Below are 17,617 nucleotides of genomic sequence, written 5' to 3'. Positions count from 1 at the left end.
CATCTCGTGGTTACTTTATATTCCTTGTAAATGTTTGTGTAGTTGGTCTTGGTTTGTAAAAATTTCACTATTTAACATGGTATTAATCATTAACACTTCATTAGCTAGTTGTACTGGAAGCTTAGTGTTTATCCTTGCACTGATGAAAATGTGTTATAAAGTTTGGTTGTGCTAGAGCTGTTTAGAGGAAATACCTGTTCACTATCATCAGTTAACTCCAGTACGGCTGAAATTATTATTTAAGTAGCCCCAGAGAGGTAGAAGCACTTTCTGCAGTTTTTCCAAAGAGCAATGCACAAGCATTATGAAAGTATCACATAGTTGACAATATTTTGTGAAACATTCTTTCAGTAAACCTTCAACCACCATCCAGGAAGTTACCTTGTAATGTTCAGCAATAACTATCAAGGGTTTAGAAAACATCATTTTCTGAAGTATTTATCTAAGAATGCTGTTAATTCTGTAGTACAGAATTTCTGCCACCTTGCCATTTCATATTTGATACTGTCTTTAAGGGTTTGGGGGTTTTTTTGTAAGTTATTTTGACCTCAGCTTTGGTGTTATTCACATCTGGTATAACAGAGCTCTCTTGTCTGTGCCAGTGCTGCTGACAGGATTGCTTGAACTTGGGATTCTCCTTGGGGTCAGTTTTACTTGGAAAACAGTGGTTTGTGTTCATCTCTGTCGAAGCTTTTTGGTGCAAGTCTTCTTAAACAACAGAACAGGGAGTTGGCTTGGTAGTAGTAAATAGGACTCAAAGATTTATTTATTTAATGGGAATGCCATGTTTCACAGCAGAAAACAGCCAGTCTCTGTTGAGCATATGAAGCTTAGAAGGGGGCTATAATTCAGGGCTTTTGTGCAGAAAACAGAGCAGTGGTCTTCCTGCTGCTGGGCCATTTGAATGTGCTGGAGCACAAGGGTCGGTGTGCAGCTGGAAGAATGGTGCTTTTAATTTTTAAATCTTTTAGTGCTCACACTGTGGGTTGGCTCTGCAAATGATAAGGTGGGAATTGCAGGTGCAGATTTCAGAGACCTATTTTTTTCCCAAGGCTAATTTTGCTGGGTTTGGTGGTGAGTATGAAATCTAGCCTAGAAGTTGGAACATGAACTGACCTCTCTATGTTTGGAGAATAGAATGTGGTATTAGGGAAATAATCTGGGAGGATTGGAATAATCTCTGTGTGTTGATACGCTGTTAAAATGTGCCCAAATGAATTCTGGGTTTGTTTATTTATTAAATAAGCAAAGTTTCTCAGAGGGATACGTGAGGTCAGAGAGGTAAAAATAGTGCTACAGAAAACACGGTGTTACTTCAAATTTTAAGTAACACAATTGTGCCATTGCTTTAATGTTACTGGTTGTTGTTACGTGGTTGTGATATAAATATTCTGTGGCAGAATTGACTAATCCTCCAGCCCTTCTGTTGTGATCCAGATTAAATAAATGAAACTCAGCAGTATTATTTGGATATTAATATTTTACGGTGAGTTAGAGGCAATGTTCAGAGTATTGTCTGGAACATTTTCCTGTTTAACGGGAATTCATCAAAAAAATGGACTATTTAAAATGAATCTTTAAACCTTGGCAATTGCATTCAGAATTAATTAAAGGCTACACACTTTTAGTGCAATCTGTCTGCAACAGCTGTGTTATACACTAGCAGTGAGCACAGGAAGCAGAACGGTTCAGTAAATCCATAAAGAGCTCTGTAGTGTAGCCTGTCATGAAACCATCAGATTTAAATGTAGGTTATCCTCCTCCTTCCTGTCCTCCCAGAGAGGTTGTCATGGGCTTAACTGAAAGGCAAGCATAAAAAAGGCAGTGATGCCTGTGCTTGAGAAACAACTTGGAAAATGGAATCAAAACACACGGCTGGCTTTTTTCCCCCCTCTATTCTCATGTAGGGTGCAAATGCTTCTAGCTACTGATAGCTACACAGTCATGCTCATTTCTAATGTATGTTTGCTCACCTAGCAATAAATACTAGTTCATTTGCTAATGGATCTTTGTAGCAAAGAGCAACAAAGAGCACTATATTCAGTGTTTATCCATTGTGCAGGGTGATTAGGACCAGCCTGCAGAACATGCTGTACTACCATTCTGTTTTTTCTCTGTTCTCACAGAGTCATGAGGACCAGACAGTAGTTTCTTATCTGAATCACTTTTAAGGACTAGCTCTTCACAAAATGACTTCCAGGGGGATGTTGGTGACTGAAAGAAGAGTAGCTGTATGTTAGAGCCTTGACCACAGCAAGATCTGATTATGGTCTGCTGGAATGAAGGACTAGTTGATTTTCCAACCTCTTTCCAGTAGAGGTACTTCAATAGATAAAATGCTTTCAGTGAAACATTTGGGGTAGGTTCAAATACAGATTGATGAGCTCGTAACAAGATCCATGTTGTTGGAGTAGTGTTGTGTGAGTTGAAGTACTGGTTAGTTCTGCCTTGGCGGTTGCCAGTGAGGCTCCATGGGACACAGAGCAGAGTGATGCAGCTTGTAGGCATAACCTCTAGCCAGAAAGCCACAGGCCTCTGTTTCAGAATCCATAAATCCTGGAGACACATGCCGATTTTACTTTGTAAGTGCTGGTAGAGGAAGGTTGCATTAGCTCAAAAGAAGATTACAGATTCCTCAGAGTGGTGTAGCTATAATGACGTCTTGTGATTCTCAGCTGCTTCCAGATCAGAGATTCTCTTCTCCGTGTCATTGTTGCTGTTCACAACATAGTCAAGCTCCTGCTGGTGGATGGCCATCAGCCTGTTGTTTTGTTTGCAGGCATTTTCAGCTTTGAAACTGAGGAGACTCCAGACAGTCGGACAACAAGCCATCATGATATCTGCATGATGTATGGTTAAGGGGTTCCTTAAATTAAGTTCTCTCCAATAGAAATTATTAAAAAGCATTAAAAATAACTGACATGTTGGAGTTGGAGCAAGATCTTTTCTGCTGATCTAAACCTGAGGGGATAGAATCAAATTAGATCTCCTTCCTTCAGTCTGTGTGGATCTTCTTGCTGGGTTTTCCCATAATGTCTCCCACACGGTGAGGGTTTCTCTCAGGTGCTACAATGCACTCGCTTACCACTCTGGATAAGAGACTCCTAGGGTAGTTCAGGGCTGTTTGCCAGTCTGGGTGAAGCAGAGTGTGTTCATAGCTCTGAAGCAGAAAGCACTAAGTGTCCATTATCAGGGCAAACAAAAGCCCCAGTGTGCACGTAGCCTAAACACGACGCTGGTGCAGTGTGAATCAGCGGCTGTGTGCTCTGGGGGAAAGCTGCCAGCCCAGAGCCAGCATTCCTGCACCCGGGCATATCCTGACAGTGCTGCCTACTTACCTACAAGAACCGTGTGAAGTGGAGCTTTTCCAGAGCTTCACAAAGCCTATATTTAATAAAGTGTTGTTTTTATAATACCTTCCATCCGCTGGATTTCACAAGTAAACTAATCCTCTCAACTGGTCTTTAGGTAGAGCAAAGATGCCAGTTTTACTGACAAAGGAGCCAAAAAGCAGACTTCTGTGGGTTTTTTTTTTTTTTTTTGCTGTAGCATGGGAGTAGAAGATGGATCTAGAGTCTTACAGCTATTCTCAGCATTGCTGCTGTGTTTTCTGCACATTGTGTGCTGGGCATTGTATAGAATGAGCGTAAGACACAGTTTATGGGTTGAGAAGTTTGTGGCCTAAGTCCTGCAGTAAATGCAGGAGTAGTTTACTCTTGAAATGCTGCAGATCTTTTTCTGCCTCTGTGCTTTAAGCACTTCTGAGCTAAATCACTTTCAGCTTACCAGGAAGACCCAAGAGGGCTGATGCCCTAGGAGGGAAGTGATGATAGATTTCTTAACTTTAACTACAAAATTAATATCACCCCTGAGGAGCTGAGTTGCCAGAATGAGCACAGCAGATTACAGGGCAGTTCTGGAGGAGATACTGTGCTCATCAGCTCCATGGAGCCTCTGACCCAGCTTGGCAGCTGTGTAGCTCTGTGCAGCTTTGATACCCTGTCTGCAAGAGGGAGGGAGGGGTGGAAGGAAATAGATTTGCAGCTGCATCACCACCTACTTCTCATTTTAAATGAGGTGGTACTCATAGTAAATTATTGAGTACTTGCAGCTGTTTCCCTTTCTCCATGGGGAAAGTGTTAATCTAAATGTTGCAGGTACTTATTACCACATTTCCACCAGGCTATGGGGTTCCTGGTCTTGTCCAGAGCAGTTGTTCCCATCCATGGCATGGCTTGAGTGGATCACAGTAGGTTTAAAAAGGAGTTGGTCTAAATATCCTCTGGAGAGGAGCTGAACAGGTCTGGTGGTTCCCTGGGTCTGTCCAACATCTGCCCTACCTGGACTTGCTTGCACTTTGAGACATGGGAAGGAATGGAGCATTGTCTACAAAACAGGCATGTTTAAATCACCTTTCATGGTACTGGGAGAAATGCTGTGGAGAAATGAGTGTCAGTAAGAGACTTCTACCCCAGAGAGTGCAGTAACAGGTGAGCAGGTAAAGGTGATCTCCCCCTCACCTGGATGTGCCGTGTAACTTCCCAAGAAGATGGGGTCCCACAGGGTCTGGCTTGGCAAGGCTGGGGACAGATTGGTAGCCCCAGGGGGGAGGCTAGGAGCTGATGTGACTGATATTCCAGAGGCTTAATCCTGGCACCCAGGTTCTGCTTGGGTGGGTGATGCTAGGTGGCAGAGATGGTATGGGAAGGTTCCTTCTGAACATGAGTGGAACAGCCTTAGACCCATAAGAGGCTGTTGAAAGCCATAAGTGATAACAAAGAGAAGGTTTAATTATGATACCTAGATCAAATACAGAGTGAAGGGCTTGTAAGTTTGCTCCAAATTGGACCTCAGCTGCAGTTTATTTAAACAATGGTCCTGCAGGTTGTTTGTCTTAGACAGAGGTTTGTTTTACTGTGGTGTTGCTCATTAATACCATATGCAACATGCTGGCTCCTATGGAAATTTGGTCCTGTCCTGGAGAACATCCAATACGGCATCATAGCTCAGCTGTGCAGGAGTCCAGTTAAATGTGGATTTTTCTGATGTTACAAGAGTAGTGATCAGCTTCAATGTTGCATTTACTTGCAGTATTGCAGCTTCTCCTGAGGATGCTGTGCCTGTCATCCTGGTGTGGATCTGACTGAATTAAATCTCTGACACTCCTGAAGGCCTCTTGCTGTAGGTGCTATTGAAGGGTTTTGAGTATAAATCTTTATTTCTGGCTCCAAGGAGTTATAACAGCCTTTCCTCTCTTGCAGAGTGTTTACCATGCCTCTGGGAACGTTCCTCCTTTCTGTTCTCTGTTTCTTGGGAACATCAATTCCACAGGGACTGCAGTATGTCACATTCTCACACAATGCTACAAAATTCCTCCACCTGTCCATGGACTTGGAATCTGGGACCATTTACTTGGGGGCCACCAATTTTCTCTTTCAGCTGACATCTGACCTGCTGTTGGAGAACGTGGTTCAGACTGGGCCCGTTCTGGACAGTAAGGATTGCCTCCCGCCAGTCTCAAAGCTGGAGTGCCCTCAGGCACACCACACTGACAATCACAACAAGCTGCTGCTGGTGAACACTGTGCAGAAGGAGCTCATCGTGTGTGGCAGCGTCCACCAGGGGATCTGTGAGAAGAGGAGCCTGGAGTCCATCGACCACGTCCTCTTCCGGCCAGAGAGCCCTGGTGACACTCAGTACGTGGCTGCCAATGATCCCAATATCACCACTGTGGGACTCATCGCCTACTCGAAGGATGAGGTGCCCTTGCTGTTTGTGGGACGAGGGTACACTAGTCGAGGAGTGGGAGGAGGAATTCCTCCCATCACAACCCGGAATCTCAGGGCCCACGGAGGGGATGTTCAAGCAACAGACTCTCACTCCATTTTCTCCTATGAAGAAACAGCAAAACTGGCTGTGGGCCGGCTGTCAGAGTACAACCACCATTTCATTAAATCCTTCACTTACCACTCCAGTGTCTATTTCCTCTTCTACCGGCGGGACCTCAAATCCCAGTCGCGTGAGTACAAGACCTACATCTCGCGCATCTGCCTGGATGACTCCCACTATTACTCGTACGTGGAGTTACCTCTGCTCTGCCAGAGCAAAACCAACACATACAGCCTCCTGCAAGCAGCCTATGTCACCCGGCCAGGAAAGGAGCTGGCCCAGGGACAGCTGGACACCGACGGGGAGGTGCTGTTCGCAGCTTTCTCTGCCTGGCAGGCTTCCTCTGGGAAACTGAGCGAGGAGTCTGCGCTCTGTGTCTACACAATGGAGGAGGTGGATCGCCTGACCAACTGGACTAGGGATGTTTGCTACATGAGAGATGGGAAGTCAGAAGAAGGGACAGAAGTGGCATATATTGAATATGATGTCAGTTCCAACTGTGTCCAGCTGCCAGCGGTAAGTGGCTTTGTACTTTTGAGCAGTCTGCAGCGTGTTCTTGTCTTGCTGCGTGTTCCTGAAGTTATTTTGCTTACACAGATGGATGTTGAAATCTGGGTTAAAAGCCTTTGGGCTCAATCTGTTGTGCCCCACATGGGCAGGATTCCTTGCAGAAGGAGAGGAACTGTATGTGGCAGTGGAAAGAGCATCTGGTGTGACCTGGCCCTGAGGCCTGTCTTGTGGCAATTCCAGGCAAGAGCACTGAAGCTGTTGTTCAAGTCGTTCTGTATCTGTGTCATCTCCTGATCTGCACTGCAGGAAAGGAGAGGAGCATGTGTATGTGCTCCTTTGTGTTGGGAAGGGAATTGAAGGGCTATGCTGGGTCCCTGTTGCTCATGGTGAAGTGCACCTCACCAGCTTCACAGCTTCCTGCAAGGGCATTCAGGAACAAAAAAGAACCTTGGCAAAACCAAGTGTCAACAAAGAGACGTTCAAAACCCTCCTGGATGCACTCCTGTGTAACAGGTTTTAAGTGACCCTGCTTTGGCAGAGGGGTTGGATTACATGGTCTCCAGAGGTCCTTTCCAACCTTAATAATTCTGTGATTCCGTAAAAATCCCAGTTTCCTGTAGACTGCTTTAGTCCTGCAGACTTTTGGGCGCAAGAAGGACCTTCTCCTGAACTGGCTCTTTTTCTCCAGAGCTGTAAGAGGTGATAATCCTTTACGTTCAATGACAAAAGCATGATGGGATGTTGCAGGATAAAAATGTGACCTAAAGTGGCTGTGACCCTAAATTCTCACCATCTGGCAGCCACAATGGCTGCAAAATCAGGGACAGTGATTGAAACACAGGGCAGCAGTGCTCTCCTGGATGCAGTGTCCTGGCATGAGGCTCTGTGACTATGAGCAGCCTGTTTTCACTAAGGGTATTTCAGGTCCTTAGCAGGGCAGTATGTTATCTTGTGTCTTCCCTCCACAGAATAGGCTGTCCAGAGAATTGCCTCTTCCCAGCCTGGTGCTGCAAAGAGCAACGCGGTACCACAGAGCTTTAGAAGTTTCTGGGGTTGGGTGTGTGGTTCAAAACCAGTCTGAAAATTATGGTTTTCCTTTCAGTAGCTAAAGCTGACTGTAGAGTACTTGTGGGACAAGGGAAGAGTAAAGAGCAGACTTGGAGCAGGATGAGTGTGAGAGCAGAAGTATCTAAGAGTTGGGAAAAAGGAGACTGCCCAGCTTGATGTCCTGCTTTCACTGTATTCCTTAGGCATGCCCTGTGAGTCTTTTGAAAAGCCACATGGAATGACTTGTGGAATGACAAGTGATTTTTAGGGGAGCTTAAGGGAGTTAAATGTTGAACAGGTATGAGCAGATGAATCCTTCATTCAAAATGATGTAGAGTACCCTTATACCATTTGATCCAATGGAGAAGTGGATGCATAGGGTGGGAGAAAAAGGCAGTCTGTCTGTGATTCCTGGTGCATGATCCCAGGGCCCCAGCTGGATGATTTGGCTTGAGTGGGCTGACCATAGTGTGATGTCTTATTAACAAGTGTGTCCAATGATATGTAAATGTCCTAACAAACCTGATCATTCAGCACACGGTAGCGCTTGTCGTTCAAATTGTATCTAACACCATGTAAAGGTCTGTGCCAGCTCCAGCCTGCTCCAGTCGGGGCTGAGTGGAAGCGGCTGTCAGCAGACATTTTATGCAGGAACAGTTTTAACTTGTTTTCAATGGTGGCAGCTTTGCTGGGTGTAAGGATAATGCTAATTAATTTCACATTTTTCTGCCTCCAAACCAACTAGTGCGTAAGGTATGCCCTTTTCCTTAGTTAGCTGTGCCTCTGGGTTTCAGCCCAAAAAGGGAGGCTAAAATTGAGTTTTACAGTTCAATACAATCTCTTGAACTGGGAAAAAAAAAAAAAAACAACAGCTTGTTTTTATAGGAATTTCAGACCCAGTTCATTTGTTCAGTCTGCTGGAGATTCATTAGTTATGAGATGCAGGAGGCTGTGTAGATGCTGTTTAGTGACATGATAAATTGGAAGTGTGAAACATTTCTACAAGGCTTGGGAAGGCTGCATGTCTTCTGTGGGTGTAGTTTTCAAGGCATGTATCTTGTCCTTTTGTTTTTAGTCCTCTTCATGCATAGATATAGCTTGTCCTATTGTTGTTTCCTACCTGTGCAGATAGGATACACACAGCAGAATTCACAGCAGCAGCTGCTGCATTTCATTAAGACACTGGATGATTCCTCAAGTGCATTTTCTGCAACGTTGCCAAGATGTTATTCATTGCAAGCAATTCAAAGAGCTTCTATGTAAATTTATAGAAGTACTTTATACAGACAGCCTCTGCGAGGCCACGGCTGGGCTGTGCCAGTGCTGGGAGATCTTGCACAGGTCACGCTGGTTTATGGTGGATAAGTGTTGTGTGTGAGGTGACTTGCCCTTGGCATCACATAAAGGCAACAGCAGTGCTGAGCACAACTGGCTTACAAATATTTCTGACTTGTATGTGGACATTTTTTAAGCAGTCTTTGAAAAATCAGCTAGTAGTGGGGTCATTAGACTCCAGAATTTGTACAAAGGTTGCAAAAGATACCTAGAATCCCATTTAAAATAAGCGCTTAATGCTTTGGAGCATGGAATTTTGGCAGTGGCCTGCTTCCTAATAAATCTTACAGGAATTGGATAGCTGGAGAAATAGAAGTCTTTAAGTTACAGGATGTTTGGAAGAAGGTTAAAAATCAAATGGCAGGTGGTAAGAAAAATGTATACTACTAAAAATAAATGATAGTTTAGAGGATGGTAAGAACTAGCCATCATTAAAAGCTGTAACCTCCTCAGACTTTGTCAGAACCTTATACCAAGTGTGCAGAATCATAATTGAAGTAGTATTTGAAAGGAAAACAATAAAGCACTGGACTGAAAGCAGTGCTAGTCTAACTGGCATGGTTTGTTAATAGGACTGCTGTGTCAAGCCTTGCTTCCCTGCTAAGATAACAATGCATTTGAGAAGGGAACAGAGCTGAGCAGGTTAAATATATTTTAATGTGGGATTTCCATAGACCTTACCAAAAGCTGCTGATTGCTTCTAGTTTCTCCAGGAAGTAGTCAAGTATTTAAAACACAAACAAAGCCAACAACAACACAAACCACACCAAAAAAAAAAAAAAAAAAAAAAAAAAAAAAAAAAAAAAAGAGAAATGGGAGGAGAGGGGAGAGAGGTCCAGGTTTTCCACTGGATCAGTGAGTGGAGAGATATGCAGACACCTCAGGAATGCCATGATGTGCTGTTATCATGGGTCTCTGACAGGGGCAGCTCCATTGCCTGGTGCCGGTTGGTACCACGCAGCCTGAGCTGCCAAATGCAAAGCCACAGACATCAGACAGAAGGAATATGTAACCCTGCTCACAAGGAGTCTAAATTGAGCCACGTTGCCTGAGGCAAGAGAGAGATCTGGAGTCAGTACGGACTGCATGGTTAATGTGCTGCTCCACGCTTAGCTTTGTCAGAGTAATTAGTAAAGGGGCTGGAGAGGAGAGTGAAAACATTATCCATAAGGGATTTCATGATGAAAATCTTGAATTTACACAAGCCACACTGTTTGAAGACAAGACACTGATCAATTAAAAAATGGTGTTTTAGATACTAATTGTTGGGTGAACAATCCTGTATTCAGTCTCCAAAAGGATACTGTAAAATTGAAATGGACATGGAACAAGGCACCCAGAAAGATAGAGAGCAACAGAGGAACTATCCTAGACAAGACTGAGTTTGTTACATAGGAAAAAGATTAATCATAATGGGATATCTCTTCTCTGCACACCACAAATAGTAAATAAGTTTGCAGCTTGCGTTGTCCCTCTTTAGAATGCAGTAAGTGAAGGTTTGGTGGCACTGGGAGGGAACTAACTGGAGCAGAAGAATGACTGTTTCTGCACAGAGCAGTGGAGTTAATGTTCAGAACTCTCACAAGACTTAGAAGGATCGAAACAGCGCGCAACGGTGTCTCTTGTATGTGCTCTCTGATTCCCAAGTGCAGTTAGTAAGCTCTTTGGAGCAGGTTGTGTCCCACCCTGTGCTTATGTGTGTCCTGATGCTCTGGGATTCTACTTCAGGCTTAGAATTTAACTTGTAGGTGTTACAGCAAAACCATGCAAATTGCTTGAGGTGAAATTTATCACAAGGTGGCTTTGCACTGGAAACAGAAATGCTTTTCTTTTTCCTTTGTTCAGAAAAGCACAATTAATCTTCCCCAAAGCAGTATCATGGCAGTGTGTAACAGCAAGGTTTTTTGGAGAACTTGAGGGAGTTTCAATGCACTTCATTACTGATGCTGAATGAACTGGCTGAAATGTCTGCGGGGTTCTATGAGGGTACAGACACCCAACATACCTAAACTAATTATTAAAATATGGGTGGTTTTGCCCTCAGTAAAAAAGCTTAGAGGAGTTAAAGCTGAATTCACTGCTGGAGAATTTGGGTAGAAAGGGGATGGTGGGAAGTGTTAAATGTGCTAATGTTATTTTTACCTATTTTTTTGGTACTGATTTCCCTGTTCTTTTCACTCCTCCAAAAAGGACACCCTGTATGCCTACCCCTGTGGCTCTGACCACACTCCCAGCCCTATGGCCAGCCGGGTACCCTTGGAAGCAGCTCCTCTCCTGGAGAAAACTGAGGCCCGTCTGACAGCTGTGGCAGTGAATGTGGAAGATGGCCACACCATTGCTTTTCTGGGAGACAGCAGAGGAAGGCTGCACAAGGTATGCTCTGCATGCTGCAAAAAGGATAAAACTAACCAAGGGTGCTCAGGTAGAAAGGGAAAAGGACAGTGTTTCTTTTTCCTTGGGAAGTTGGATTCCTACTAAAGATCATTACTGTCAGATGGTCTCTTCTCATCCTGCACTGCCTGTGGAAAATGTGAATGCCCCAAACGTGATCACATTGCCTTTGGTTACATCTGCACTGAGCCAGCAGCAGGGCTGGTGCATCCTGCATGGTTTGCACAGGTATTTCTGGGCATGTGCTTCATGTGGCTGAAGCCACTGTACAGAGGTTCTGGTGGGAGGTTAAAATCCTTGCACACAGCAGTAGTTCCAGTCTGTTCCTATTGTAGAACAGGTGCCCCCAGCTCATGTGGTGGTGCTTTACCTGCTCACAACTGTGGCTCTCTTGCAGGTGTACTTGGGAGCCCAGGGAGAGGCACACACCTATGCTTCCGTATCTATCCAGGTGAACAGCATGGTGAGTGGAGACCTGCTGTTCGACCAGTTGCAGGAGCACCTCTTTGTCATGACCCAGTCAATGGTAAGAGCAATACAATCCTTTCTGCAGAGGAGCTAAAAACACTAGATGTCCAGACAAACTGGTGACAGGAGCAGGGGAGGCAGGGGAACTGCACCTGGCTAAGCCTGTGCTGGGCAGCAGCTGCCTGCCAGTCTTCTTACAGGAATGGGGACTGACCTTTCCCAAAAGCTGGAGGAAGCATGGAGAAAGCCTTGTTAGCCTAATCCGTGGCTTGTTTGTGTGTGCGTTTTCTGAAGTCTGTCAGGCTGTATCAGCAGTGATGGAGGAATGTGAACTGCAGGCTGCAAAAAGCTGCTCTGCTGGCATGAATACAAGGGACCACCAGTTCCTGGATTCCGCTGTGTTGAGCAGGAATTGTTTGGACAACAGTTTGCATCTCCATTTGAGCAGAAGAAAGCCTCTGGGTTCACATGTGACCCATCTTGGTTTTGCAGGAGTTTAAAAAGAAAAAAGAAAGATTTTGTGTCACTTCTGTTTTGAATCAGTTAAAAGATCAAGCTGTTCTTCTGTAACCTACAAAAAGCAGAAATGTGTGGGAAATGTCTTCAGATAGCAGAGGTGTTCTCTGACCAGGGATGTAGTAACAGTCTTGCAAATGAAATCAGGCTGTGGAAGGACCCATGTGAGGCACCTTTCTCTTTACTCCTGCTTTCTGTAATTCTATTTGTGCCTAGAGGCAGTTGGAGGAGAAGAGGCATTGCAATGCCTCAGGCTTTTGGGATATTGGTGTCTGCTGAGTAGGAAATCCAGCTATGGATACTTTATTTGAGAGGATTTTACCACCACTTGTATCAGCTCCTTGAACTGGAAAGAAAAGGATCCTCCTAGCAAAGGAAAAGCAGTCCTTGAGTCACTGTGAAGGAAAGAACAAACAACGAATGAGAGCCACTGCTTTCCTTTACTCCCCCAGTGCACTTTGAGATACTTGTAAAATTTCTAACACTTCAAAGCAGGAGTTGAAATCTGTGAGTGGAAGAAGATTAGGGAAATCTGAAATATATCCTTAACAGTAGTTGTTCTGCCAATTAAAATATGCAAATTAAATCATGTACTTAGCAAAAGTAATAGGTCTGGGATTAGAAGTTGGTATTTCAAAGTAGCTGACAGTAGTAGCTGAAGTGTAGTAGCAGATTAAGGAGAGCAAGAGGCTGAAATCAGCAAGGATGGTAAGTTAAAGCAGAAAAATTTTGCAAGTAAAATTTACCCTGAGATGGCAGAAAGTTTTTGTTCCACATTGATCAAAGCTTCAGGGTCTACTTTCAGTCAAAGTGATAGTTCTGCCAGGTAGAGCTGGGCAATAGTGCAGATGGATTCAGAGACCTCAGCTGTGGCTGCTGTCTCCAGCTTCAGTCACCTGTGTGTCAGGAGAGATTATCTCACATGACAGAGTCCAGAAAATGAAAAGAGTGGATGATATTCAGTCAGCTATTCTATAATTCACTTTGTTAAAATGCATTTTTATGACTAAATACAATTTCCTCCTTGCAAAATGTGTTGCAGAATAACCAATGAACAGCAATACAGTTTGCTTTCCTCAGTGTCTCTCTACAGCCTGATGTTTAGATGTCCTTCACCAATATGTGAAATGTCTAATCAAATGGGCTCTGGAAACTTGTTCCTATTTTGTTTGTCTTTAAGGGAGGATAAATTGAGGATCAAAAAGTTGTTTTGATGAGCATGTGGATGATGAGACTTGCTAGTTAGGCATAAGAAGCCAATGACCTGGGAGCTGTGTTGTGTGTGCTGTGTTTTCCACTTATTATTTCTTTCTCTGACAGGTGGTAAAGGTTCCCATAATGGAATGTTCCCTGTACTTGGACTGTGAATCCTGTCTGGCACTGAAAGATCCCTACTGTGGCTGGTGTGTCCTTCAGGGAAGGTAAGATTGATCCCTCTTCACCTGTAAGGATTTTGGAGGGAGAGTGCCTAGGGATTGTCTCTGCTTACTCTCTTCCTTATATCTGTGTCTAGATTTTGTTTCTTTTTAGTTCCTTTATGGGATATTTGCTCTAACTTACATTCCTCTCTCTGCTTCCCTAAAACACTGCCAGCAGCAGTAGGAGTTGCACATAGGGGCATCTTTCCATTGCTTTCTGGGACTTTGGCACCACTCACAATTCACCTGTTCATTAGATTTCAGCCTGATTTTAGTCTGGTTTCAGCTCAAACTACCACATTGCAAGTTTAGAGAAACTATCTTGTCTCTTCTTCTGGTGTCTTATTTAGCACTCTTTCACTACTTGTTCCCCTACTGATGTTGCTTAATGACACGTGGTTTCTTCCAGTGTCTGTGTCTGCCTGCTGTCTCTGCTTCCCTGTAGAAAGTCACAGGAATTAGCTCATGACCCCTGAAGCCCAAGAAGTGCTTGCCCATCTATAATTTCACAACAGTTCATCCTGTTATTGAAGGAGGTGGGAGGCTGGGACTTCAGTGGCTTGTGCAGCAAGGCTTGAGCCAGCCAGTGTCTGCTTGGGAGCCAAACACAAGCTGCTGCTCAGGTCTCTCACAGGGCTTCTTGCTGTTTCCCTGCAGGTGCAGCCGTCACTCCGAGTGCTTGCGGTCCAGGCTGAGTGAGCAGTGGCTCTGGAGCTTTAACTCTACACAGCAGTGTCTGTCTGTCCAGTCACTAACTCCAGCCAATATCAGCAGAGAGGAAAAGAGAAATGTGAGTGAGGGTGATCCTCTGATGGTGCTCAAGCTTATAAAAAGTCCTCTGCAAACTGAGGAGTCACAAGTCTTTCTGTTGTTTTCACTGGGGTGCTGAAACACTGAACCTTCAGGCACATTGTCTGCCTCACATGAGGGACTTATTTCCTAATACAGCCAAGCTGTTAATTCAATTGTTTGGTTGTTTCTTTGTTTTCTCTGAAACTAAATGTCCTTGCCTGCTAAGAGTTACTGGGTATTCTGGAGTATGTGATGCCTGCTTGGATGGGGAACCTCCTTGTTTTAGTATCTATAAGGTGCCTGTGTCTGTGCTTTCAGTGTTTCTGTCACTTGCTGTCAGGAAGGCCTGAAAGGAGTGGCCCAAAATTACAGCTCCTGTCTGGCATGTGATAGCTGGCAGAAAAGCTAAGAATGTGCTGGAGGGGTTTGAAGTCTGTCATTGTGTCAGGAGGTGGCAAGAACCTGTCTTTTGCTAGAGACTTGGGCAGTGGGGGAAGTTGTCAGTTGCTGGAAGGATGCCAAGTTCAGTTCGGGAATGGCAAGAGATGATGAATGGAGCAGTCAGTCCTAGGAAACATTATAGGAAAATGAGTGTTTTTGTAGATAACTGCTTTATGTGATTCTTGAGAAAACAGAACCAAACAACTACATTAAATGAAGGCAAATTATTTACTGGATATTATTGAACCGACAGATATTCTTGGCCATCTCGGACTTACCTTCTCTGCGTGAGGAAGAATTTTACTCGTGTTATTTTGAAGATTACGAAAGCCCAGCAGTTCTGACAGAGTCAGGAATCATGTGTCCTTCTCCAGATCCCAGCCAAGCACCAGCTTTGCCAGCAGGAACAGGTTAGTGAAATGCTTTGAATGGAGCATGATAGCTCTGAGAACATTGTTGGGAGAAAGTATGTTGTAGGCCATCGTATTGCCAGGATTAACAGCCATGAATGTATGTGGACTGTCAGCAGGTGTTCATTTCATTCCTCATAATATCTGTTTGCTTTCTACTTGTGTCACACACATCCTGTGCTATTTTGGGCTGTTGCCAAATTCCAATGCCAAATTCTGATAGTTGGAAAGGAGATCCTGTTTGAAGGGGTGTATGCAAATCTGAATGTGATCTGAAATGCAGTCTAGAGAGGTGGCTGGTTTGGCAGCTTTTTCCTAAATCTGGGGAGAAGACTCTCATAAATATTGCTTTATTATTAAAACCAAACAAAACGCAACCTTCTCAAAATCCGTGTAGTGGGAGAAGGAAGTACACATAAGGAAAGGCAAGAAGAGACCCGTGGTCCTTCAAGATATAAATAAATCTGCAATGTGGCATAACCTCAGAAAATACACAGTCAGCCTGTGAACAATAGCTGGCTGAGTATTGCTGATTGGCCACTTTAAAGAACCTGGAAAGTTCTCAATTTGTTTTCTTTGCATTGGATTTTACCCAGCCTGTCAGTGTGAGCTCTGATGAACTGATCTCTTCAAAGAGCTTGTTCATCTGAAGTAAAAGGCAGGTGTCCATTGGGACACATTCCACACCATTCACCTAAAATGGCTGAACAGATTTTTCTGTGCAAGTATGCAGCTGGCTAATAGGTATGAAGCAATCTCCATGGACATAACACCAGAACTCAGCTAACACACTCATTCAACTCCTTCATTTTCAATATTATTTGCAGTATTTTAATACCTGGCTTTCACACTGCTGTAGTCTGGAACAAACCCACCAGCTCACCATTCAGGGTGCTCTGGCAGAGGGAAGGGGGCTTCATGCACTGCCACTTCAAGCAGAGTGGGCAGGATTTGCTTCTCTGTTTAGTTGTATGGGCCTGAATGTAAGCACAGTTGTGAAAAATCAGTGTAGATAAAGGCACAGTGTAGTTCTCATTATTCTAGGCTTCAGATATTCTTATCAACTCCTTCGTAAGTCAGCCTTGCTTTTATTGCAAGATACCTTTCCTACATTACTTTCATATTGTGTCTGAGACTTATCAAGTGGCTCCTGTTGTGTAGCATAAGCTTGCTCGTGGATGGTTTCTGTCCATTTGATCTATTTGTGTTGTCCTTTTGCTTCCGCTGTGCTTCTCCCACTCAATGAACTATGGCCAGGCCTTCCTAGCACAGAGCTTTGCTGTTTAACTGTGCCAGCTGCTTCTTCGTGTTCTCTTGTTTCTCAGACTTCCTCTCTCCTTCACTGTATTTTTATTTCTTCTCTGCGTGGCTTCTGTACTCTGCTAAGATGAATTTGAAGCTGGTAACCAGATTCATGCATTGTTTTCTAAATGAGATCTCATTAGGGCCTCAGATACCAACACTTTCCTATTTTTACTTATAATACTTTCCCCAGATCACGAAAATATTTGCCATTTTCCAGCTTTATTTTAAAGGTTGCATACCAGCTCATCCATCATGTGTAGCTGTTGAGCTCCAAGTTAGTAGCACAAACTCTTGCTCTCAATCTACAAGTGCTCGACCTCATCTTCTGTACTGTCAAACAGCATTATTGGCAGTCATGGGAAATAATGGCCTTTCTGGAGCAAGGAGCATTTATAAATATGGTGTCATAACCCTGAAGTCCTGGGAGGTGTTAGCCCTTCCGCCACTGCCAAATGCAATCACCTCTATGACAGTGATAGGAGTTGGCAGTATTGCAGTGACTCCAGCCTCTAGCTGCATAGGATATACCCTTATTTTCTGCACATCCTGGGCTTCAATACACCCCCTATCACTGTTTTGTTAGCATTCTGCTTCCCTTGCCATCCTGTCAGGAACCCAGCTTAGACCTGACTGGTTCTTCACATGCTGATTGTTTTCCTGTGACTAGAGATTGCTTGCAAGAGGAGCTCTGAAATCTCGTTCTGAGAGGAACAGTGCACAAGGTTCTTGTTACTTACGTTTATTGCAAATTGCTTTAGAGAAACAGCAGCTCCTGGGGTTGAGCAGAGAATGCAGTATGCTCCCATTATTTGAAGAACTAGTAACCAGCTCTAAGGCTGAAGGCATTTGTCTGGGACACGATTAATAAGCTGATTTAGTACTGTCTTGTGTAAAATATCTCCTTCCAGCTGATGCTGTCAGCTGCAGTAAGATTTGACCATCTCTGCAGCTATTTGATCTACAAAAAACAGTGACAGTCTCTTCCCAAAGAGAACAAGGCTATCCTGATGGTTGTAATTGATGTGAGACCTGGATTTTAAAGCAGATAAGCCTTTAGTCGTTGCAAGTGAGATCACAAATCTTATAAACCTCTTC

The 17,617-nt window shown here is 44.0% G+C and overlaps 1 protein-coding gene across 9 annotated transcripts in view; it reads left to right on the top strand.

The window, feature by feature from the left end:
- The window catches only part of PLXNB1 (plexin B1), a 73,877-nt gene that overhangs the window by 32,722 nt on the left and 23,538 nt on the right, over positions 1-17,617 (top strand). For 8 of the 9 annotated variants that reach the window (XM_038148948.1, XM_038148945.1, XM_038148951.1 and 5 more), the window contains 6 exons: positions 5,262-6,405; positions 10,972-11,154; positions 11,570-11,698; positions 13,477-13,577; positions 14,232-14,364; positions 15,061-15,217. In XM_038148948.1, coding sequence (XP_038004876.1) covers positions 5,272-6,405; positions 10,972-11,154; positions 11,570-11,698; positions 13,477-13,577; positions 14,232-14,364; positions 15,061-15,217 — 1,837 coding nt within the window. In that variant the 5' untranslated portion in view covers positions 5,262-5,271. Of the gene's footprint in view, positions 1-5,091; positions 5,182-5,261; positions 6,406-10,971; positions 11,155-11,569; positions 11,699-13,476; positions 13,578-14,231; positions 14,365-15,060; positions 15,218-17,617 lie in introns of all 9 variants that reach the window. The other variant, XM_038148949.1, reaches the window with a different exon arrangement.

The sequence above is a fragment of the Motacilla alba genome, chromosome 12 (assembly GCF_015832195.1).
Source record: "Motacilla alba alba isolate MOTALB_02 chromosome 12, Motacilla_alba_V1.0_pri, whole genome shotgun sequence".
Classification (NCBI taxonomy): domain Eukaryota; kingdom Metazoa; phylum Chordata; class Aves; order Passeriformes; family Motacillidae; genus Motacilla; species Motacilla alba.
Note: the sequence above shows the minus strand (reverse complement) of the source record. Positions and strands in the feature narration are given on the sequence as shown.